Genomic DNA, 25,558 nt, shown 5'->3' with positions numbered 1-25,558 from the left:
CTTGCTGATGGCTTTTGGGTTGTTGTTGTTTCCCTCCTCCCCTTTTCTGTGACAAAAATCTGGCATGAGATAAGTGGATTTCATATCCAGGCTAAGTTGAGAAAGAATCCAGTGATGTTTACTGGAAGCAGTAAAATGTCCTGTTAATTGCCTACCTACCCATTCGTTGAACAATCACATTGTGGGGAACTTGCTGGCTTTCTCAGCATTCTCCTGGTGCTGACCCCCCTCCCCAATGCCCCATTTGTACTCCCACATATTCACCTCATCCCTTTAAAATACAGGAGGAGGGGATGCACTTAGGTGCTTCCTAGTCTGTGAATCTGCCACATGTCTAAGGACAGTAGTGTTGTGTGTTGGAAGGTGGGAGAAGACCCTCTTATTGTCTTCTAAATCTTTGCACAAAATAAACAAACCAGACAGCTGAATAATCAGTGCTGCTTGTTTTGTTTTCTTTTAGGGGACAATATCTATTTAAAAACAAGCCACTTGATGGAATAGCCCCACCAAACTCCTTCTACAGAGCACTTTATCCCAAAATTATACAGGATATTGAGGTAAGAGGCAGAAAAGAAAATGTTGCAGGCAGTCAACTTGATGGGATGGGAACACTTTACTTGAACCCATGTTCTTTAGAGCTGCTTCACACAGAACAGCTTCCTGCCCAAATATCATAGCCAGTTGTGCCTTCCTACTGCATGTGCAAAGAAGCCATATCTGTGTTACAGATTATCACTTATGAACTGGCCCATAAGACTGATGTCATGTACCAGACCCATTTACAGCCAGTCCCCCTCTCATTGTAGGTGAACAGTGCTCAGACATTTGGTGATAGGTTACCCTGTCTGTCTGTCTGTCTGTCTGTCTGTAAATTCGCATACAATTGAAGATATATTACTGAATACAACCTTATTTTCACAATTACAATTCAAATGCACTATAAATCATAAGCATTCAGCTTCCAGGTTATCTCTGTTTCCACTTCAGTGCTTACAATGCATTAAATATGACAACGTCTCCACAGAAGCAGTATCTCATAGTGTCTCATTCTTGATCAGTGATTTCGAAACATCATCACAGTGAATCTTCCCATATCAAAGCTTCCCCTAGTGTAGTTAAGACAAAATCTAGACAATTCGTCAGTACCATTACTGCCCTTAATGCTGAAGGAACTTGTTCCAAAGAAAGGGAGTGGAATAGGGCCAGAAGAACATATATTTAGAGAGCATAAAAGGGCTTGGAAGCAAGGGGAGCAGAAATCGTCCTCCAGTGGATTTCAGAGATTGACAGTCAACACAAGAGTAACAAACAAATAGTCTGAAGGCAAGAATGGTGAATTTGCATTTTGCTTTTTAACCCACATAATGTTGAAGGGCAGGCTTAGAAGAACTCACACCCCAACGAGCACTGTATCCTTAGATATGGCTGCTTTCCATGTTAAAGACCTCTGGAACAGATAGCTGGCACTTGTGCCTTCCTGAGAATGTCTTAAAATCCCTTTAGGATTTGTATCACTATGGATGCTACAGATGGGGGGGGGGGGCTGCCCCACTTATAGCAAGCTTTGGGACTATCTAATAATAAATGGCTTCAGCATTAACACTGCGTCTGTTGTCCCGGGAGTCTAGCAGGCTTTATTGTTGCAAAATTTCCATGAAGATTGTTCCACACTTTATAATTGTTTCTCTCTCCCCCAGACGATAGAATCAAACTGGCGGTGTGGAAGGCACAGCTTACAGCGAATCCACTGCCGGAGTGAAACGAGCAAAGGGGTTTATTGTTTACAATATGATGATCAGAAGATTGTGAGTGGTCTCCGAGACAATACCATCAAGGTGAGAGCTCCCCAGCAGGCAAGGGCAGGGGAGATCCACTAACAGAAAGAATGTAGCTGTAATTTAATTTAGGGAGAAGCAAAGCAGGAGACAGACAGATAGAGGTGAGGGTAATCCTTTCTTCCTTGTCTTGCTTACAGACTGCATGCCCCCACCCGATCAAGTTTGATTTTGAACTGCATAGGTTTCCTCCCTCTCTCCCAAAGAAGAAGAATAAATCTATATTATCTGCTTCATTTTCTTGTGCATTGTTCACTGCTAGCTGTGTTATTGGTCCTTCAGTAATTAAAGTCTTCCTGTTCCCTAATGAGAAGGGTAAAGACTATGTTCATATTAAAAACAGAGATATTAAGGATAGTTTATATTGCTCCAAAGTGCCTGTGGAATACAAAGTGCATTGCGTGCCACTTAGAAGTTCTGCTCGCCTTAGTAGATAAAATGCTGTGTTGTAGAAAACAAAAGAGCCAGACTGGCAATATAGTCCATTCCCTTTGCCCTCCTAGATCTGGGACAAGAATACACTAGAATGCAAGCGGATTCTGACTGGACACACAGGATCAGTCCTTTGCCTCCAGTACGATGAGCGGGTTATCATCACTGGATCATCGGATTCCACTGTCAGGTATGCACATCTAGATTTGAGATCAGTTGTGCGGTGTTCTCTGTGCAACCTTCCCTCTCTGTTACCATCTGTGGCCTGTTCAGACCGGCAAGTGGTATTATCCCCGTATGGGGTTAGGTGCTGAGGTTGAATTAATGGTTTACCAGTACCTAGCACATTGCTCACTGAACTAAGTTTTAACTTTAGGCTACACCAAGTTAGGTAGATGGGGGGGGGGTGGATTTATTCCCCAAGACCTCATCTGATTTCACTCGCAAAGCCAAGGAGACTGAAGGCATGCAAAGCTAGTGTGTTACAGTGGTTAGAGTGTCAGATTAGGATCTGGAAGGCCCAGGTTCAAATCCTTGTTTTGCCATTGAAAAAAATTGCCAGGTCATCTTGAGCCAGCCACTGTTTCTCAACCTAACCTACCTCAGAGGGTTCTTGTGACGATAAACTGGAGAAGGTAAGGAAGTGATTGTTGACAACTTCAGGTTCCCATTAGGGAGAAAACAGGGTATGTATGTATGTCTGAATAAATAAATAAATAAAGGGGAAATAATACTGTTTGTTTCCCAAAAGCTTTTGTAGGAATAAGTCTTCAGTTAGCAGTGTCAGTTCTAAATTTCAGGGTTCGCAACATTTATAAACTGCCCTTGAATAAGGATAAGTTTGCCAGCATGCTGTCTTGAGTATACAGATTCTGCGTGCTTAAAAATCCCATTAGGCCATGTCATAATTTAGCAGTGCATTAAAAAAAAATTACATTCATTAGAGAAACTAAAAACAATGTATGCGCCTCTGAACTCCTTTGAGGAAGGGTGGGATAAAAATGTGATAGATTCTTAAATTATGTTCATTACTCCATTTTTATGTGCCAGACTTGAGTAGGATTAAAGAACTATTTCAACTCCTTAGTGCTGTTGTTGTTGGTGTTGTTGTTGTTTTAAAAAACACTCATACAACTGAATACCTAAAATGTTTCCAGACTTATAGTCTAAAATGGGAGGGGGAGAGAGTGGTGGAAGGAACATAATATTTGGCTAAATTCTATGCTAGGAATAAATGTCAGGGATCTTGTACAGAATTTGTAGAAAGCCGAAAGGAGGAGTGAAATGTGCAGTGCTGGCTCAATACATTTTGCTGCCTAAGGCACTGACCACAGCTATTACCCCACCCAACACTGCTGCCAGCCAGGAGCCAAATCTAGTCTTCCTTGCTTTTTCACCCCAGCCTTCCTTAAAAACACTGACAAGGCATGTTCACACAATACTCTTCCTTCTCATGAGAGCTTGGAGTAGGCAACACTGGGATCTGGGAGACCAAAGTTTGAATCCCCACTTGTGGCATGGAAGCTTGCTGGGTGTCCTTGGGCCGGTCACATTTTTTCAGCCTAACCTACCTTTGCAGGGTTCTTGTGAGGATAAAATGGAGGAGAAGAGAGGAGAATGAGGTGGGGTACAAATAAATTAAATAAATAATAAAGATCTCTGAGGGATGGTGACTTGTCAAGAACACAGGAGACCTGACCTTCTGTAGATTTTGACCATATTCTTCTCAACAGCCAGCACAACTCAAATGGAGATCTTCAAAAACCAAATTCTAAAGCAGAGACGAGACCTTGCATTATGCCCACAAGAATGGACACACACACCTCCTGTAGCAGAAGATTCAGTAGTCATTCATCTTGCACCCTCCATACTGCTACATAATCTCTGTGACATTTTTGTTTCCCAAACTCTGTAGCTCTTTTAAGTAAACAGAGAAGTCCAGTGTATGATGTTTAACTTGGACTTGGATTAAAATCTCATTTCAACCCCAATTCACCTTGTGCAAATTTCATGGTCTCTTAGTTTTAGTTCCCCGTCTATAAAATATGAATAAGACTGCCCTGCTTCACAGAATTGATGGAAGGTGGTATAAGGTTATTATTGAAAAGCTTTTTCATATCAAACTTGCTATATGTTACTAATTCAGCAGGTGTAAAAATGGCTGGAAAAGCTTAATTGGCATATCTTTTTATGATGGTGTTTGGCATGCTTCTACAGTAAAATCATATTTTCCCTCCGTTAGGGTACTCAAGTTTTGGTGAACCCTTGCTCACTACAAAAAAAAATCCTCTCCCCCTCCCTTTCTCCCCTATCGCAACTACAGAGTGTGGGATGTGAATACAGGTGAGATGCTGAACACCCTGATCCACCACTGCGAAGCAGTACTGCACCTACGCTTTAATAACGGCATGATGGTGACTTGCTCCAAAGATCGTTCCATTGCCGTGTGGGACATGGCCTCCCCAACAGACATCACCCTTCGCAGAGTGTTGGTTGGACATAGAGCAGCTGTCAACGTGGTAGACTTTGATGACAAGTATATTGTGTCAGCGTCAGGTGATAGAACTATAAAGGTGCAAATCTTGGAGATTTCTGGCAAAATCAACAATCTATGTCTTTCTCATATGAGTCCTGAACTGGTGGTAATCAGTCCCTTCCTTTTTATGTTTGTGTCTCTATTTCAGGTATGGAACACAAGCACCTGTGAGTTTGTGCGTACCTTAAATGGCCACAAACGAGGCATTGCCTGTCTACAGTATAGAGACAGACTAGTAGTGAGTGGTTCATCGGATAATACAATCAGGTAAGCAATGCCACATTTGCATGGAGCATGTGCTGCCTCTCTCTGGGCCTACCTACATCTCCCACACACACTCATATGCATGGTATTGATAGCCCATTTTACATTGGGAGGGAGGGAAGTGTTCAGATATGAATTCCCTCTCGCAGTATAGAGCTGTTCAGTCCTTTTTACTACTTTGACCTTTTAGTTTACTGAATGTGTGAGACCAGGCCTGAGAGTTAGCTTTATAAGGTGTGAAAGCGGCTGGATGTGTGGTGCACCTAGGAATTTCAGTGAACCACAAACTCTAAGCCCAGAGTGAATTCAACAATATTTAATTTATGTTTTAATTAAACTTCCGAGGCTTTGCAGGAGTTAGGAAATTTCGAAGGCTCAACCATGAAAGTAAGCATTGGGTTCAAGGACAACTTTGGCAGTGGACCACACTGTTAGAAGGCTTTCAGCCCCTATCTGGAACAGTCTCAGTAATCCAAATTCTGCTCCATGTTCCATTTGTGCTTAAAATGACCACAGACCTGACACCAGAATGAGAAGACATGAAACATTTTTGTAATTGCCTCAGTTTTTCATCATTGAAAAACTCCAAAAAGCTCCAAGCTCATCAATCAGAAGTTAATCAAATAATTGAGACTAGTATATAGTTTACTTTTATATGATCTTTTCATTAATCTGGATTTTTTAAAGAACTGCTGGCATTGATTTTTTTTCTAAAATAAAAGCTATAATGGTTGCTTTCTCAAAATGTAGTACGTGAAAGAGCTTATTGTGACCCGTTGTATAGTATACTTCCTAGCATGATCCTTTAAATTGGTCTGCGTGTCTACTTAAAGGGTTGGATTTGCAATAAGAGGCTTTTAATCCAGCACCGAATCCTGCTGGGATCTTGCCAGCTAAGCTCTTCTCTCATGGTGTTTGGCCTCAGGCACCATTTGAAACAGGTGGCCAGGAGTCATGGAGTCAATTTGCTCTGTCTTGCCTTGAAACAGTGTAAACCTTAATCCATTCTGTATAAGGCACTGGGGATTTTTGAGATGCCATTCAAATGATGTCCTTTGGATTGGACTTGATAGCTTTCGGCAACATGACAGATACTAGTGAAATACTAAACAGACACTGATTGGTCAGATTTCAGCAAGTTGGAACCAGCGACTTTGTGTATCTCACTCATTCTTAGAAAGGCAGTATTAGACTCTCTGACTGTACTATTACCATGAGGTTTTTTTTCTACAGCCACAACCTGCTTCCTTGTCCAGTCTTCTTGTTAATATTTACATTGACAAGAGGACCAGTTTAAAACTACTAACATAAAGGATCAGGAAGAACCTGGTATAATGGCCTAGTGCTCTTGTTTAAAGGTTCGATTTGCATTTTCTTGGTTCTTGCAACAAACCATGTTAGCCCAATGTATTTACATTGCTTCAGTTAGAAGTTTCTTTCAATTATTGGTCATTACCATTTCAGCTTCAACTCTCCATTGGGAATGTGTTGACAGCCTTGTTCTAGTTGATGCCACCGGCAATTTAAAAAGCAGATAAAGTTGCTGCTGCCAGCCCAAAGTTGTAAAGTTTAGTGAGTTTGCAGAGATTTAAAAACTGGTAAGGGGATCCCTTTAGTCAGGCCAACAGAGGTAGGTCCAATTAATAGTATCGCCTTTCCTCTTCTTTGTGTGTAATTATTTAGGTCCAAGGTCAAATGTACCACATCACCAGTATCCAAATAAAGACACAAAACAAAGAAACAAATCCTTTCATTAAGGGACTGTAGAGTCTGGTAATTGACTAGTGTAGCTTTAGAGAAAGCTGGTTACTGAAGATAATTGCAGTAACATGAGTAATGAAAACACACAGATCAGAGTGCTGCAGCAGACAATTTAAATAAGAGACATGGGGAATTGGGATGGGACAGTGGAAGCCATTAACCAATTATCGCCTCCCCTCTCCAGCTGCATTCTGTTTAACGCCTTGTAAAGATCAAAGGGATTGTAAACAGCACCACGGCATTGCTCAAAGAAATGCTCACTTTGTGGTGTTGACCTTGTGGTGTGACTAAAGGAAAGGCTGATAAGAGCACCAGTATTGGTGAGAGAACTGTGTTTGTTAAATATGGTGAACTTGGGCCTGATGTTCCACTGTAGCAAGAAGCCTGCCTGCTCTTTGGATTTTAAAAAGAAAGATAGACCTATAGTCCTTATATAACAACAGAAGCTATAAATGGGAAAGGCAGAAACATCAACAGTAATCCGAGCAGGAAACAGTTAAACATTACAGGGCTTAGAAAAACAACCACAACACCATACATAGCAATAACCAGCAAATATAAATGTCAATATGGTAATAAATTTAAAGAGGAATACAATTACTTTTATGCTTACACTGAATAAAATCGTTATGCTAGAATTTTGCAGAGGTTGGCAGTACATCCCAGCAGAATCCAGGTTGGGTGTTACTCAAAATAGGCCTATGTACTTCTCAGGGATGGCGCTGAAAAGTTTGATGAGGTGACCTCTTCTTGAGTCCCTGTTATGTCCATCGAATGCGGGTTGTAAACCCTCCAGACAGGGACTGCATAACTGCAGTGTTCTGTACAGTACCTCACACTGTTAGAGCAAAAGGAATTTTTGGCGGTAAGGTAGATAGATGGTAATGGTAGAACCTCTAAATAAATATGTACTTGATTTTCCATTTACTGGAAAGAACAACGTGAATTTTATTAACGGGCCAGTAGATATCACAGAGGTTTAAGACTGAAATTTTCCAAAGTGGAATTGAATTTAAATTATGTTAACACTTGTGCAGCTAGCCAGGAATGAGCAGTAGCTAGAAAACCAGTTTGTCCTCCTCAGTATTGCAGTCACAATGGCAGGGGTAACAAGAATGGTCAAGTCACAAAAGCAGAGCTTGGTCTGGTGTAAAATCATTGTGACTCCCCCTAAAACTGATATAATGACAAAATCCATGCAGTATCATGCAAGACCAACCAAAATGACACAAAACAGAGTTCAAGCTTTCCAGTTCCCCAGAACTTTTTATCCAAATATAGTGACATACATGGACTTCACATATTATGTTCATAGTATCCCTTTTTATTTCGAGAGGAGGGTGGAGAGGTGCTGAAGGTTAAAAAATCTGCCTGTAAGATATGGGAACTTCTTCGCACAAACATCTTTCCACGCAGAAACACATTTCTCCTCTTCATCAACCTCCTTTCTATTCCAATGTACAATGGGTCTTTGTGTGCCAAAGAATGGAATTTCCATTGCAAGTTTAGAACAAGCTAGACATTAAAGTGCCAGACATACGTGTAAGAGTTAGGTTGTCACTGAATTTATACGTGGAAGGAGGAGGGCTGGCAGAGAGGTCTAAGCCGTCCTTCCACCTACCCCCCCTCCCCAACAGATCTGCATGAGCAATTGCTTTTTTTCTTGGTGGGGCTCCAAGACTGAAAGATTAACACTGTGGAAGAAAAGTGGATGAGAACTAAGCAGTTTTGAATGGAGGAAGAACTCCCTTCTCTACCATTCTGTGCTTTGAATCCTCTCCCCAGTTTAGTGTGGCTGGAATTGACACTGTCATGGCATCTAGTTTGATTCTTAGCTGCAGACCGTCACATGAAAAGGAATTTTAACAAATCCAGGCAAAAATATGGAGACCATGAATCTTTAAGCGATTATTTATTTCTTTAAGAAGTCTTTAAAACCATCACTCCAACTAAGGGCTCTCAGTGCAATAAATAAAACAATATCAAGTCAATTAAATTATGAATATAATGAACCAGGTAGCAGAACTGCAACATATAACAATGCTGGTCAGTGTAAAAATGAATATAATAAACTATCTAAAGAAAAAAACTGAGCAGAAGAAATTGTAGTATAGCAAAGTAGTTGGGGGGGGGGACCTTGTTAGAAAGAGAATTCTACCAGTACAGGGCCACCACATAATTGGCCATGCTCTTATGCTCTGATTTCCTGTGGATGCAGTGGTTATCTTAACATGTGAGTATTGTAATATGCTTTATACAAAGCTGCCCTTGAACACTACTCAGAAACTACAGTTGATGTAGAATAGGCAGCCCATTCATTATCACAGGCTAGCTGTGTGGAACAAACTACTCTCGTTATATGATCATTGCACTGGTTGCCTACATGTTCCTTGACCCAGTTCAAGGCACCAGTGCTTTCCTTTAATGCCCATAAAAATTTGGGACCCACATGTGCTCTGAACATCAATAATCTGTTAGCCATTCTGACCCCTACAAAGATGCATTCTCCAACTGCCTGATCATGGGTTTTCTCAGTACCAGCTCTGTGGAACAGTCTCCCAAATGAACTAAGATGGACTTTATCCCAGTAGCACTTTCATAAGGGCTGTATGTGTGAACTCTTTAAGAGAGCCTTTTGGGCTACTTGACGGTTTTACAGTGTTAAGATTTTGGGGGGCAGGGATCTGTAAATGAGTATGATTTATTAAACTCACTGGCTGTTTTTAATTGTTAAACGTTGTTGGTATTGTGTGGCCTTAAATGATTTCATTTGGTTATCTGCCTTGGGTCTGAGCTGTCTGGGAGAAAGTCAGGCCTATAAATATTTTAAGTAAATAACTCTGAGAGGGGATCAAGGTGTAGTTGACAGAAGCAGGGTTTGTGTCTGAGAAGCTGATGTAGCTGGAAAAAGCTGTGCAAGCAACTATCAAAGTCTCCCTGCAGCAGCAAAGCCGTTTTCCCACTCAGTCTGCAAACCTCTCCTTCAGAGAGAATGTAACCCAATCCAGAAGGGGCAGTCTTACTACTTCAAGACAGTGTGGGCCCCCGTCACTGTTGTCTGGGTTCTCCTATGGATTATTAGCCTTAATCCAATCCAAAACACCAAGCAAACAGTGAGTCAGAGGCATCATTGGCAGGAAATGAAAAATAATAGGGTTAGAGTTTAGATTTAGAACGTAGGTGAGCCTTTTAAAGCCCTTTGAGCCCTTGGTGAACAGTCAGGTAGGTTTGATTAAGAACTTGCATTTCTCAGGTAAAATTTCAAACAACTACATAATGCCAGTTATTTGACTTGTCTTCTCCCAGGTTATGGGACATTGAGTGTGGAGCATGCTTGCGGGTCCTAGAAGGCCATGAAGAGCTGGTGAGATGCATACGCTTTGATAACAAGAGGATAGTCAGCGGGGCCTACGATGGGTAAGAATTGGGGAGAGGGGAGGCACTAGTCTCTCTTTTTCATCTCCCAACCCCACTCTACACCGTCTTTTCTTTGATTCATGCCCTAAATGCTGAAGTGTGAAAAGAACTTTACAGGGACGTGACTGGCACCCTACTATTATCAAGAAACTTGTCTGCAATTTGTTTTTGTTTTTATAATGGAAGTCAACTTTTCCCCATTCAGTTATAAATTCTGGAAGGAGGAAATATTTATAGTAATGTAAGCAGGAAGTAATAAAATATCTGCAGATCTTGGCTAAGCAACTGCACTACTACCTGCCATAATAACCAAGCTTGCTGTTCACCTGACCTCATTTCATTACAGGAACACGTTCTTCTGAGCCTCCCATTAGATTGATTATCTCTTACCTGGGGCCAATTTCATTGATCTTTTTTTTAATCTCTCCATTAGAAAAAGGAGATATGGGTTGGACACACTTTTAGTCATTGTGGAAATCCAATCCAGTTATGAGCAAACCTGCTTTACTGATGTTCCCATTGCTTGTATAACTTTAGTTTCTTCTTTGCACAAAAACTCATGCCTATCTCATATTCTTCTTTTACACAATGTGTCTTAGCTGAGCATCAATGCAAACAACGTGTGCAGTTCAGGCTACTTGAAACCAGTCTTCCTGCTTCCCATCTTTGTATTTCTGAACTTCTGTGCCCATCACCTGCTCACTAACAGAATTGTGTGTGGTGTTCTGGTTCACATTTATTATGGACTCTGCAGGGCAAAGGCCCTCAATTCACAATTAGCTAGCCATCATGGCAGGCTGGCTGCTGTACTCATTTACCTCACCAGTGTACCTTTTCCCAGTGCAGAAAGAACACAACTGCGGTAAGGCAAGAGACTGCAAATACAATTCGGAAAAAGTTGATCTTTTGGTTATATTGTGGGCAGGCTGTAAGACTGTGGTGTTCAGAAATACTGCCACAAAATGCTATGTTTATAAGGTAACTGTAGGTGTAAAGTGCCACAGGTTAAGAGGCAGGCTGAACCAAATAGGGTTGCCAAATCAAAAAACCGGACCGGCGGGGGATCGTCCCGCCAGTCTGGGAGTCGTCGCCGAAAGCGCGCGCGCGCGATTCGCGCGCGCGCCGCCTGAACATCACAGGAAGTGACGTCATACGCTGGGCGGGGCCACGCCATTTGAGGGGAAAACTCTTTGTTTTCCCCTCAAATGGCGTGGCCCCGCCCCCAGCGTATGACGTCACTTCCTGTGACGCGCACGCTGGGGAGGGGTTCCCCCCGGGCCCCGATTCCCCGGCGTCGGGGAACGGGACCTCCGGGGCGGGGGATTTCCGCCCTACCGGGGGGTTTGGCAGCCCTAGAACCAAAGGATGCACAGAAGTCACCAAGAGCACCAACGTTCAGAAATATATTGCACAAGTATACAGAGAGTACAAAGAATTTCACGAAGGGACTTGTGGTTTCCAGCTTTAATTTGCTTTCCTGCAGAGAGCTGCTCATTGCCTGTGCTGATAAGATTTTTCTCACATGTTATGTACCACTCCTCACTATTTCAGTTCTTGTGCCTGCAGTCTAGTGTATATCAGACTGTCAGCACTGTCCTGTTTCCCATCATCAAATAAGGTAATGAACACTCTGTGGCCTTCTCTGTCCCCATTGTTTGGGAGCCCAGGCCTTCTCAATAGCAGATGACATCACATTAGTATGCATGGAGAGCAGAAAACTAAAGTTATTGCTGGCCTACTCTGAAACACCTGCATCATTATAGTTTTGAGGTTTTGGTGGCAGCTCACCTGCCTACCCAGAAACACTACTTGGGTGCCTTCTTCTCTGCCAGTCTACAAAATGAGGAATGGAGTGGGGACCCCTGGATGGAAGGTTAGGTGCAAATTAGATAATGTCAAACAAGGGTGGTCACACATTTACACTTGTCTGCCTTCTTGCTTCTAAGCCACGGTATGATACAGAGTAGCCTCTCATTGCTTCTGCTTTAGTCAGCATCACTTCTTTAGTTTTGAATCAATTTGTATGACAGCCATATACTTTCCCCCCATTAAGATCACTAAGCTCTATACAGGAGGGAATGGGAGAATCAAGGTGCAAGGTTTAAATTATTCTTTTTTGCCCATGAACTGGATTTATCACCTAAGTTGTGTTAATGGCTAACTTTAGATCTCAGAAAGTGTTTGCTTTCTCTCCAGTGGGATCCTGATTACCTCTCTTTCTTTCTTTTGTCATTAGGAAAATTAAAGTGTGGGATCTGGTGGCTGCTCTGGACCCTCGTGCCCCTGCCGGAACTCTCTGCCTACGCACTCTTGTGGTAAGAGCCTTCAGTTGCTGAGTGGCTGTATGCCCTTAGTTATGCTATTATTTATGCTAGTAGTATGTAATGAAATCTTAATGGTTTGGCAAACAGCAGTTGCCACCAATACAGTGTGGCTGTCCTGTATCATTGAGATCCATTTAAGGTTGGATCTAAGGAGAGGAGTTTTAGAATTCAATTTGGTTCCACTGCAAGAAAGGAAGAATGCTGGTTTGAGTGAGTTTATAGCAGAATGGGAAAAGGTGGTAATAGTGCTTCGCTCCTCATTGCTTGCATTGTGTAGATGTTGTCACTGCATTTTTAAAAGTGTACACAAAGTAGAGAAAATACAGAGAGCAAAGACAATGGGTTGCATTCAACCACACTGCTCAGCTAGGGGTGGCACATCCACTGATGCAGAAATCCTGATTGAGGCTGGGAAGAAGGGCGTTAACTCTTTCTTCAATGCCCTTTTTCCATAGCTGATATTTTCTTGGGAAGAACGTGCTGTCCAGGGGCTCAGCCCTCCCCCCACCTGTTTATCTGTAAAAGGACCTGAAACCCAGTAATGTTTTGTTAATTACTGGTAAATTATTTGGGGGAGGGTTGCATTTTATTAGGATTCTTTATGTTTCTAAACCACGTTGGGTGTTCTTATGAACAGAAAGGTGGGATATAAATAGATTAATCACATATTTGCCTTGTTGGGGAAAACATGCAGGTTGTTAAGAGGGTGCCTGTGTATTTTTCCCCAGTGGGGCAGATAGCCTCTGTGAGGGGACTTCTGAGGTAACGAAATCTTTCTCACATTACAACTGCTAATTTACAGAGAACGACATGCTGGAAAACTGGTTATAGATCTTACAGCATCTCTTTCGGTTTGGCCTTCATACTCTTAGCCTAGAAAGGGTGGGTAGCAACATGTTTTAGGTGTTGTGTATATCTATAGCAACTTGATGGGCATCCTGTTTGCTGTTTCACTTCTTCTCCTCAGTTCCTGTAATTAAGCCTGGCTGCACAATGAACATAGCATACCCCCTGCTGTTTTATGTTCAGTTTCCAGAAAGCAAGAGAAAAGTCCACCCAAGTATTCATGAGAGCCCTGCTGTGCATGGATGCATCTAGCCTAGCATCCTGTTTCCCACACTGGTCAGCAGATTTTCTGGGAAGTTGGCAAGCAGGGCATGGAGGCAATGGCCATCGCCCACTGTTTGTCACCCAGTATCTAGTACTTAGAGGTGTACTGCCTTTGAAAATGGAGATCCTATTTAGTAGATACGGCTAGATAGTTTTAATGCCCCTATCTTCCATTAATTACTCCTCCAATATACTTATGTGTGGCAGCTCCATTCCTCAGGCTGTTTAAGGTGTGATTTTGTAGGCATACTCAAACACCATCTGCCCAGGCCAGACCAGTGCATTTGTTTCTGTGCTGTGGAATGGCGTTCTTGAATACCTCAAGATGGCATCCTCTTTGCTGGTATTCCAGCACCACTGTAGGATGGGATTGTTCAGTAGTCTAAGTTGGGTGCATGAAGTAGTTTTAATGTTGCATTTGTTGAGTCTAACATTCTTATATTCTGGATATATATTTTGATTTATGTTGTAACTCATCTCACATCCATGGAGGAGAGGTAGGTTACAAATGCTATAAATAAATTAGTATGATTCCTATTTTAAGCTGGCTGTGTATTGTATAAGTTTATATGTATTGTGCAAAAAGGTACTTCCTTTTTCTCTGTCCTAAATCTATTGCTAGACCGTTTTGAGAGAAAGCAAAACATTTCTCTGTTCACTCTTGCCACACCATTTATAATTTCAAAATCTTATCTCCAGCATTTCCCTTTACATTCTTTTCTGAAGAAATAGTAACTGAAACTGTTGAGCACAAGGAATACAGATGGCATCTTGCATGCTGGGCCTCTGTCCTTTAAAGCCCTCTTGCCAGGTCTGTTCCTTAGCAGCTCTTGGCACTGGTTGGGAAGAGTGGGTCAGGAATATGTTGGAAAAATTGGTAAAAATAGATAAATATTCAGAGATTGCAATGGATCTTCGCTTCACTGGAGAGAAGGCATTTTCTTCTATGTAAAAATCTTTATTTCTAAAGGGAAGGGTTCACAGGAAATCTACAAAACAACAAAGATACCTAAGGCTGCAGTCACACGGAACATTAGCCACGCAAGAGAGATGGAAGACAGGCAGATTTTCCGGTTGCGATCTCACCGGCACATCTGGGAAGCGTAGCGCTTCCGTGGCACAACCGAGGCTTCCCGCCGAAAACGCGCAGCAAAAAACTAGTACCACGGAGGTACTAGTTTCCGGAAACCGCGGGGCAAGGGCGGGCGTCTGATCGCGTTTCTGGTGGCATCCGGCGCCCGCCCATGTCCCCTTGCGAAAAAGGTGTGTGGTTTTTTTCCAAGTCTCCGTGGATGCGCACACGCACCCAACGGAGCATGCACATTTGTCGTGTACACAAAAAAAAGAAAACCAGTTTGCCACACCGCGCGCTTCTTCGTTGCGCGCAGGCGTGTCCTGTGATCGGCACCTCTCCCTACCCACGGAACCTCCACGGTACCTCCACAGGACCTCCACAGGAGGTCTGATCGCTTAACCATGCGTTAGTTTGCCCCGGGGCAAACAGCCACGCTTCCCCCCCCCCGCAGTTTCCTGCCCGTGTGACCCGGAGCCTAAGAACTACATTTTTACAGTTTGACCACACAGTCTACAACAATGAAGATTCTTCTTCTTCTTGACCCTTAGAAGGAAATTACCTGAATGCATTAACCAATGATTGTTAGTAAATAGGCTGCAGTTTCCTGGGCTCTCTTCCCATTGGCTCTGTGCTAGGTTCCCTTCCAGGTCAGTCTAAACAATAGCACATAAGGTAAAGCACATTAACCCTATAATGACTGAATTTTAGACCTTGCAACACACATATTTCTAACAGAAATGGGCCCTTAGGCATATTGGCTTGGTTACCTCTTATTTGTTAATCGGGTAAGTACTTTATGGAGAGAATGCTCCCTTGCAAGGCACTGTTCACATGCTAAATTCTAAAATGCTATCATATACTCATATGCATGGCAATATGAAGGAAGTTATGATAGACCCCAACTCTCCCCCACTCCCAGGCAGATTTTCCCACCAAAAACATTTTAGTTTCCCTTCTGTATCGTGTATTTCTTCTTTATTTTATAATGTTTAACTGTCCCACCCTGTCACCGATATTAGTTTAGGCTTCTGACCCAGCACAGGATCTTAAGGAAAAATACAGGAGCTGTCTTACATTTGAACCCTTATTGAAATGGCACTTGAGGCAAAGTAACATTCAAAAGAGAAACAACATTTTATTGAACAGGCATGGAATATATATAATAGGAGATTGTCAAGGTTTAGAAAGGCGTAGGTAAAATTTCATGCCATATACAGATTTGAAAGCTTAGATCATACAAGAGATTGTATTTGCAGTTTAGTTTCAAGGTTTTGTAGTTCTTTCTTCAAGAGGTACTGTATTTAGTATATTGCATCACTAATACAGTTCTTATTAATGTTTCTTCTGGAGAATAGCATTTGCTTATAGTTCCTAGATTTCTTCTTTTAGAAATCTGGTTTCTCCCTTCTGGTATTATAGCTTTCCAGAAACTCTTGGGTTATCTAAGCTCTTCCTCTTTATCACAGACCAGGGTCCTCTTCCCAACCCCTTCCTACTGGGCTAGAAATTATTCTTGTCCCTAAGAAGCAATAACTCCTTTTACTATTTGGTTTATCTGGGAATTCTCTCTAACTCCTCAGACCGCCTGCCAAATTCCTCTTCTAGTTCTATATGTCTGTATAAAGCAGTGTTGTAGTTTTCTTGACTGAGAATCTGAATTCTCCTTCAGAGTAGTTTTAATATATCTTGGACAATGAAGTCCTTCTTCTCACTATAGAAGTACTTTTCTGACAATTCCCTGACAGAAATCTCTGACTCCCAAAGTCTCTTCCCTCAGAAGACAAACCCTCTGGCTACTGATCCAGATGTTAGATTTCAGACAAAAACTAAAAGTGATTCAGAAAGAGAATGAATCTTTTCCCTCCAGATCAACTGTTTTATTTCCTCTCTAAGCTGATGCTGGCCAATCAGAGAGCAAGTAGAGCATCCGGTCACTTAAGCTCTTCTCTCCAGGGAAGATTAACCAGTATGTGTCAGCATGCTCCTGCCATGGATAGTATCCAAAAAGGAGAAATGATTTGTACTGAACAACGACTCCATCTTAGTGCTGTTAAGTGGCAGGTAAGCATACAGTCAGTTGTGAACACATGGCATAAGTAAGGGCTGTCTTTCAGCTCACAGAAAGGTGTCATGTCGGTTGAAATGCATTTTCTGTTGAGTATGTTTTATGTATGTCAGGGCCAATCTATGTGTTAAGAAAAGGCCTCATGGACTATACCACTTAAGTCAATCATAAGACTGGATGCTCCTGAGCAGCAAAAACATTCTTTGCCGGTGGAACATTGTTATGTCAAGGAGAAGGGTTTTAGTGGAGCCTAGACCATATTGGTCTGCTAGTTCTCTGTTGGCAGTGATCTGTTGCCATGACATATCATGTCGTACTTCAGATTAGGTCTTATGTTTCTGGCTGTAGTTTCCCTGACATTTCACATGGAATTGCATTGATCTCTCTGTGCATGCACAAGTAGATTGACAGAGGTACATTTGAAACCATAGTTACAACACAGAGCCATAAACACAGAATAGCTGTAAGAACTTGAGGCTAGTGTTCAGATACAATGAGAAATTCAGAATGTAAACCCTTTCTTGGTTTGTTAGAGGTTAATTAATGGATGTTTGAAATATGTTAGAGGCATGGTGTATTTACAAGCAGAACTAGATTTCACATTTTTGGACTCCAAGATTTCATATGTGAAGACCAGAGTAAATTCTGGATGTTATCCTAGTTACATACAGGGCTCTACTGGTAACAGGAGCTCCTTTGCATATTAGGCCACACACCCCTAGTGTAGCCAGTCCTCCAAGAGCTTACAGTAGCCCCAGTAAGAAGAGCTCTGTAAGCTCTTGGAGGATTGGCTACACTAGGGGTGTGTGGCCTAATATGCAAAGGAGCTCCTGCTGCCCTGGATGCATGTAATTCTTCCTAATATATTTCATTCATAAAATGTGGAAGATTTCAGGACTTTTAGTTGGAACATGAGTTCTTATAAGAGAGGAGATGACTAGAGATGGTCTGGGCTTTACATGCATCAGAAAAAGAAGTTGCATAGTATAGATACAGGCCCTTTCTCTAATCCACCACAAATCCTACATAAAACCTCAAACTTCTGAGGCTTCTGTTCACATATTATTCTTCATGGTCTCTCTGCGGGCTCGTGTATGAGTTCTGTGTTGGCACAGAGCATTGAACCAAAGCATCCCTTGGAGTTTCCTAAAGACAAAGCCATAAAATTGGTAGCAGAGCATCTTTTCCTCCTATTCTCATGGGGAAGGAGCAACAATGTGCATACCTTGAGGAGCAGGGCCACATCCAGGCCCGTACCTGTGAGGGGCATTTGAGAGCAATGGGCTCATCTCAGGAGGATGCCAGACCCACCCACCCCTGGTGCACTGCTCTGCTGCAGCTGGAAGCAGTAGGAAGACCCAGCAAGGCCACGCAGCAACTGCCCGCTGGGGTAAGGAGCCGCCTCCTGCTGCGGCCGAGGGGCAGCCTCGGCAGGTCTGAGAAGCCCACTGCGGATGGCACCTGTGGGGGGGGGGAGCACCACACTCATTTGCCTCACTCGTGTTCGCCTTGCCTACCGGGCTCTCCTCCTCGAGTGTGGGCATGGGCGAGCTCGGGCACAGAGAAGGCTGGCATGCAGGGCAGCGGGCTGTGCTAGCGAAGAGAAAGTAGGAGGCAGGCAGGCAGGGGAGAATGGCCAGCCCCAGTGCCAATCATCAGGTCATATGATTTTAGGACTATTTAAATTTGTTTACTTATGTGTTTTAATCTATGTAAGCCGCCCTGAGCCAGCTTCAGCTGGGGGGGGGGGTATAAATCCGACAACAATTAAAAAAAAAAAAATGTCACAAGTGACGTCACCACATCAAGGGTACGTGTGCTCCCTCCCAACAGAAATTTTCTGGTTATGGGGCTGACTGTGTCATCCTAGCCTGTTCTCTTTCAACCACAACAGCATTGCTGAAAGCTTTCTCCTCTTATGCAGTGGGCGAGGCCTGCTTTTTCATTCCGTTCTCTGTGTCTATTCTTCTTACTTCATTATTCAGTTTTCTTCCTTTCTGTTTTGTGGTTTATTTCCCTTAGGATCTTCCCACACATTTCTGAGCTTCTGCATCTATCACTGTTTACAACTTAGTAACTATATTCAAAAATATATTAATCATTTAACTTTCTAAGCTATGAATAATGTCTAATCAGAACTTGCAGTTGACTTGTATTAAACTTTCAGCAATTCTAGAAATATAATCTGCATTTAATTTGTCTTTCTTCCCTCCCTCTCCCCAACTCAGGAGCATTCTGGCCGAGTTTTCCGGCTCCAGTTTGATGAGTTTCAGATTGTCAGCAGTTCACATGACGACACCATTCTCATCTGGGACTTCCTGAATGATCCAGCTACCCAAGCAGAATCAACCCGCTCCCCCTCCAGAACGTATACTTACATCTCCAGATAAATAGTACTACACTGTACCTCACACTTGCACAGGTAAAAATGAGAACCCTTGCAGGCTGCAAAGTGTGTGTTGGGGAGGGGGGTTTGTAAATGGCCAGGTAGGTCTCTGCCTCCTGGAAGAAAGTGGGGATATTTCCTGGTTCCTTAACACGGAGGCATTCTTGAGAGCTTAATAGCCAGCCCAAAGTGAGACTACAGGACCATCCTGTCATCACATCAGCCAGGCAAGAATCTAGTTTCCTGCCTGTAAGGTCAGGTGACCTTTCAAAAATTGCAGAAGAACAAAGGGAAAATGCAAGGATGATATCGGAAAGTGGAATACTTTGCTTTGGATTTGTGATGCTCTAAAACCACTGTAGAGTTAGATGACTTGCAGAGAGCTAAAGTCCCATTCTGGGATTATATGATGGTCATGAAGTTTATTCAGCATTCCCCCACAAAAGAAGGATGAGGGGGGTGCTTTGTGTCGTGAAGACTAAAGAGTACTCGAGATTGTAACAGGCTGGTGTATAGACAATTGGATTAAAACCATATCATGGAATCATCTTTTCACTAGTCGCAAGGTTCCATTTGCAAAGATGTAGATGAAGAACTGTTCTTCTCTTGTCTTCTCTCCCCCAGGACTCATTTAAGCTGCGATATTTAAATTATCTGCCAATGCCAGGGCAAAAGAATTATCCACATAACAGATACTCCTGAAGAGAGGCTCTCAGACATACTTCTGGAACCAAGTTGGCATGCGGTTGATCTCGATCAAGGTCTTCTCAGCACGGCTGACTGCTCAAGTGCTGCTATATCAGAAGATTTCTTTTGTCTTTCCTGAATGACTGATGTGCTAACCCCCCCTTTGCACTCTTCCCCCTCTCCAATTCCCCCTTTGTTGTCCTGAGTGCACACATCCTATAAATATATTTAACATGTTACCAGGATTTCTTGCTTTGCTCTTAAGCAGAAAAATCAGTGCCACCACTCATTCCACTGGGAAAGTCATCTTGTGTTTCAGGTGGAGGGGAGCAGCAGGCTGATGCCTTTACTTTTTGGGATTTGCATAAAGGGTATCTCTGTTTAGCCGTAGAATGCCATAAGACTTTACAAAAGGGCCAAATTAATGCCAAATAAAGGCCCTGGTGGCCAGAAACCAGTTGAGAGGAAGTCATAATGAAGTCCAAACTATTTCGTCTGGACCTTTTGGAATAGTTCCATCTGTACAAGGTGTTGGTTTGGTAGATGCCAGTAAGTGAAAGCTCTCATTTGCCAGAGTCTAGTGTTGCTGAAGAGGTGAGAGTTACTGTTGCTATTAAATCCCTGAGATTGCAAGAAGTTCGTGGTGGCTTTGAGAAATGTTTCTCTGTCAAGGGTGTTCTACAGAAAGCTAGATTTCTCTGTCCTCCTACAAAGCACTGTATGCTGATTTTTCTGTCCTTATTGCCTCTCTCAAATCCACCATATTGCACCAGTACTCCTTATGCACAGCATGAAAACAGAGTTGGATGGTGCCTTCATCAGCACTGAATGAATGACCTGGTAATTCAGACTTTTCCTGCTCACCTGTTTATATCTGTTCATGGACTGACATATGTGCATTACTGTCCTTCCCAGTCAGCTGCAAATGTGTCTCTCAGCCCCCAGAACTGCAAGGCAGATATATATAGGGGAAGGACAGGGGGAAGAGTGGGAGGCGAGGGAGCACAGTAGGATGAGCAGCAAGCCTATGGTACTAAGTAGCTCTCATTACTTTGGGGAACATTTTAGAAAAGCTCTGACCTTCCAGTGGAAATACCAGGCCCTTTGTCTCCTAAAACGGGGTTAAGAGTAATAGGGCTACTCTTTTGGTAAAGACTTGTTTTAATTTAAGAAAGAAGAGGGCTTTACTTCATGCTGCTAGGCAGGCAGGCTTTGCCTGTGTCCTGTCCTTATTCACTTGGGAGTAGCTGTCGTCCCAGTAGAATCCATGGTAATGTTTGGCAATTGCCACAGCAGGCTTGGGAGGCTGGAAATTGTTGGGTACTTTAGACTAAGCGGGCAGCTGGTCCTGTCCTTGTGGTTCTCCATACTGGTTCAAAAGGGATACCCCATCCAGGGATTTTTAACCTACACATGAGCCAGGGACATATTATCACCAAAGGCATAGAGTCAGAGGCATTTCTTCTCTGAACAGAAATATTAGTGCTGATCTGATGTTTGTTTTTAAGTGTCAGTTACTGTAACTAGGAAATTCAGAGCTGCAGGTAGGGATTTTATCCTTACTCTGTGCTGCCCTTCAGTGGATGGGAAGTTTTGCCTTGCACAGTGCTTTGCAACTTCATGCATAGCAAGAATGGAAATGAGAGAAACAGAATTTTCCAGGTATTATTCTCTGTTATGATTAGTCTCTCTCTCACACACACCTTTCACATCGCTTAATAACTATGCCCTTGAGTCCTGTGCCTACAAAGCTTGCAGTGTTGGCTGTGTATGTGGAACAAGATGCAGATCTGCTACAGCTGGAGCATCATCAAGTTGTACTCTTGCTTGCAGCTGGAACTGTGAGACCAGTGTTTTCTTCTCCGAATACTACAGGCATTTTTTAAAAATGTGTATTTGGTGGCGACTCTGATATGACTTTTGATTTGCTGAGTTATGTGGAGCTAGGGATCATAAAAGAGGCTATGCCAGTGATGGGGCAGCTCTTCTTTGGCTGGTGTTGCCTTGCTGTTGTTCTCAAACCATTTGTAAGCACTGAACTCTTTAAAAGAAACAAACATGAATGAATGACAGTGTGCAGAGCATGTTCTCAAGGGGAAAGCAGCAAGATTTTGCTATAAGCCATTTCAAAGGAAAAGGCTAGAAGTGTGGGTTTTTTCCCTGATAGACAAAAAGGTTACCACAAAACAAAGACCTTCCCTCACTACCCACTTGAGTTGTATGACCTTGAAGGAAATTTTGAAGTTTACAGCCTTCATTCTGTTGCATTTCCAACCATTTGGGACGGGTTTGATGTTCATCTGATGTGGTTCTAAATCTTTATCTGTGTATTTGGATGTTTTCCGGATGGTTAGTTCTCAATTGGATCTGAAGTCAAAGTAGAAAAAAGGGAAATTTAATGGTCGTGATGGTTCTTTAAAAGATCTGTGATCCAGGGCTACAGCTTGCTTTGGAGTGAAATGCTAACCTGGAGTTACTGCTTGCAAAAAATAGCCTTCTCTCTCACACACTGTGGAGCAGAGAGCTCTGCAGACAGGTTTTCAGAGGAGGAAGAGCAGTGCACTAGGGGAGATCCCTGGTACAAGAACGTACATGTCTAGCATGAGGACTGTTGGCTAATTTAAAGTGTATTTAGAGAGTGTGGATGCACAGTGAGATGTAGCACATAGGAATCCCCTGCAGAAATACATGCTGGGTCACTTTCACTGTACTTATTTAGGCTTCTGAGGTTTGATTACAATTACAAGGCCTGTTTGTGAATCCGAAGATGGACAAAAAATCCCATTGCTGCAAAATAAAATAAAATAAAAATCCTGTATTTAACTCTGTAGGACAGAATAAGAATGCGGCATATCTGTGTGTCGTCCCCCCCCCCCCCTTCACTGGCCTCCCTTATGTAATTCTGGCTGTTTGAGCCAATGTAAGTGGCAGGTGCTTGGCATCTTTGATATTTGGCTCTTTGGGTCCTGGGGGTTTCTTCCTTCCAGGCTAGGCTCAAGCATATCTAGCAGTTAGCAGTGTTACTAAAAGAAATAACTGTGTGTATATTATTTTCTGTAATTAACCCATTCTAGAGAGAAGATGTTCTATGCAGGATTTGAAGGAATATTCAAAAATTTCCAGTAGCTATCCAGGTTACATGTCTCCCATTTAGCATATCTTCTTTCTCTAAGGGAAGATCTGGGAAAATCCCTTTCGTACGTGGCACTGCCATGGCCTCCTAATTGGCATGTATGATGCAGTGCTGAGTTGGGATCCAGTTTATATCCTTGGCCCAAATGGCTAAGTAATTTCCTTTCCTGAAACAGGAGAGATCTCCAGATAGCTTCCTACGTCTGTGTCCTCCAGGTTTCACTTCTGGATGAGCCTCTTTCACATGAAATTGATCCTACATATCCAGCCAGGAGTGAACTTACTGTGTGGCCTTGGAAGCACAATTCTCCCCGTGGGTCACTTTGGCTCAAGCAGCCTCCGCACAAGTTAAATGCTGTGCACTGAGAGGTGCATATTCTGTAAGAAACATATATCTGTTGTAAGTCCCTTTTGGCTCCCTTCTGAACTATAACTTAGCTCTTGGTATTAAGCACCAGTGTGGCCTCTCCTTTACAGGTCTGCCTGATGGAAGCTGTGATTGATCAGTTACTGCTTCCCTTTGGTTCTTAAACTCAGCTTTCTTTAGGGCTTTGCATTATCATTCATCATGAGCATCATGTTGGAGGGTTGACCTCCCCGTCCCCTTATGCAATGTGCAGTTGGGCTATAGCTCAGTTGAATTCAGGTCCTTTGGAGTAGCAGTGATCATATCAGGATTTCTAATTGCTTATTAGTGACTCTTCAATTATATGAGGTATGCTTAGGATTATGGGCCTTGGAGAAATCCACATCAGTACAAGCACTGAAACATTATATAGATGCAGTCCCCACAAAAGTCACTAGTTAGTATTCTAAAGTCACTGTAGACTCTTCTCTAAAAATCACCTTTCTAGAGACAGAAACATTTGTTCTGGAATACTGCACAGCTTTTCTGGAGAAGGTACAAATGGTTCATTATTTTCTAGGTCTGCTCATGTGCGTAAACAATTAAAATTCAGTGCTCAAAATAAATACAGATCAATAAAGTGTACACTGATTTTCTTAATTTTTATCAATTTGCATGCTTTGTTCTGAACATGAATTTGAGTTTTTGCACACTATCAAACTTTGGGTGCGGAATTATGGGTTAGCAAAGGCAAAATGCAAACTGAGGTGCTCTATGGAAGAGCATAACATTGAGTGTTATGAAGGCAGACTACAGGAAACAGAAGTACCACCTTCTGACTGGATAATTTCACAGTACCTCCTGCCTGTTTCAAGTGTGTTTTCACATTAAAGAAGGTTGGTCATTTTACTTTAAAGGTGGGAAGGGGAACTGAGATTTTCAGGAACCCAGAAAACACACAAGTATTTGTGCACAGAGACTTGCAGATTGTTCATTAGAAGAAGGCTCAACATCTTAAATTGCTTCTAAGCACCCCATTTTTGTTCTTCAGATGTCTTTACTGGTAAGCAAAGAGCTCTCCTTAGTTCTGTGGAACTAAAAGAATGGTTGATGTTCACTTACCGAATGATGGGTTCTGGTTGAGTAGGGAAAGGGCCAGGAAGCCCTGGTCCATACAACACAGGAGATTGCCTTGTATGAATGTTGCTCAGAATATAATAATGGACCACTCTAAAGAGGAATTTTGGTAACACATTTGGAAAGGATGCAGCTTCATCCAAAACCTTGCAAAAAAGAATTAGCACCTGGTGACAATTCCCCTAGCCTAATAGCATGTTGCTCTTTGAAAGTACACAGCAGCCCAATACATGCGTATTGCAACTGCAGGAAGCTCAGAGAACTGTGGGCACAAAAGGTTAGGAAGTAAACATACGATCTATGAAATTTTATTTGTAACTGCTCTCTGTTCTCTAGATCCTTAAAGTAAATGAGTGCTTTGGAATTTTTGTGATTACGGTCTGGTGATGTGTAGCTGATGTACTAATGTTCACTTGAGCTAGGATCATGGTAACGTGTGGTTTTTTTATAATTTTATTTTAACTGTTCAGAAGATAACTTAAATACAAATATAAGATGTGAACCTGATAAGCGTTTTTATTTCTTGTATTTTGAATGAAAACCTTGTTTTCCGGGCATTCTGGCAGTGAACAAACTAATGCAGAAGTGCAACACCATCTAGTTCAGTTAGCTGTCATTTGTTCACACTGGTACGAACTTTTTCATAAAATCTGTGTACTTTGTACAAAGGTTATTCATGTTGGCTTCCATCTGAGAGCACTGTAAGTCAATCAGGATGCATGTGAGCATAGGCAAAAGGGGAGGTGCATTATTAAATGAATCCAGAAATATATACAAGTGGGACAAGAAAGAACAAATTTGGTTTTAGAAGTTATTCTAAGTGCAGTTGTTTAATGATTATGGTTAAAAGAAGATGGCCTCCAAACTGATTCAGATGTGAAACCATTTAATCTGATCTACTCTGTTGAATCCAGTCTGAGCGCATTCAACTTTGGTCTAACCTTTCTCAACTAGTATATTTTTGCCGGTGGTCACCAGTTCAATGCTTCCCTCATCCTTGCTTCAGTTAGTGTGCTTTGTGACTGGAAAGTTTACTCCTTTGCCAGCACAC

The 25,558-nt window shown here is 42.4% G+C and overlaps 1 protein-coding gene across 6 annotated transcripts in view; it reads left to right on the top strand.

Moving 5' to 3' along the window:
• BTRC (beta-transducin repeat containing E3 ubiquitin protein ligase) overlaps positions 1-25,005 on the top strand; it is a 203,068-nt gene extending 178,063 nt beyond the window's left edge. For all 6 annotated transcript variants that reach the window (XM_015415946.1, XM_015415944.1, XM_015415945.1 and 3 more), the window contains 9 exons: positions 461-557; positions 1,698-1,835; positions 2,339-2,457; positions 4,591-4,840; positions 4,952-5,070; positions 10,135-10,245; positions 12,482-12,560; positions 19,048-19,241; positions 19,830-25,005. In XM_015415946.1, coding sequence (XP_015271432.1) covers positions 461-557; positions 1,698-1,835; positions 2,339-2,457; positions 4,591-4,840; positions 4,952-5,070; positions 10,135-10,245; positions 12,482-12,560; positions 19,048-19,209 — 1,075 coding nt within the window. In that variant the 3' untranslated portion in view covers positions 19,210-19,241; positions 19,830-25,005. The remainder of the gene's footprint in view (positions 1-460; positions 558-1,697; positions 1,836-2,338; positions 2,458-4,590; positions 4,841-4,951; positions 5,071-10,134; positions 10,246-12,481; positions 12,561-19,047; positions 19,242-19,829) is intronic.
• Positions 25,006-25,558: the final 553 nt, after the last annotated feature.

This window comes from Gekko japonicus, unplaced genomic scaffold, assembly GCF_001447785.1.
Source record: "Gekko japonicus isolate JY-2015 unplaced genomic scaffold, Gekko_japonicus_V1.1 scaffold59, whole genome shotgun sequence".
NCBI classification, from domain to species: domain Eukaryota; kingdom Metazoa; phylum Chordata; class Lepidosauria; order Squamata; family Gekkonidae; genus Gekko; species Gekko japonicus.
The sequence above is the reverse complement of the archived record's forward strand: the minus strand, read 5'-3'. Positions and strand labels throughout refer to the sequence as shown.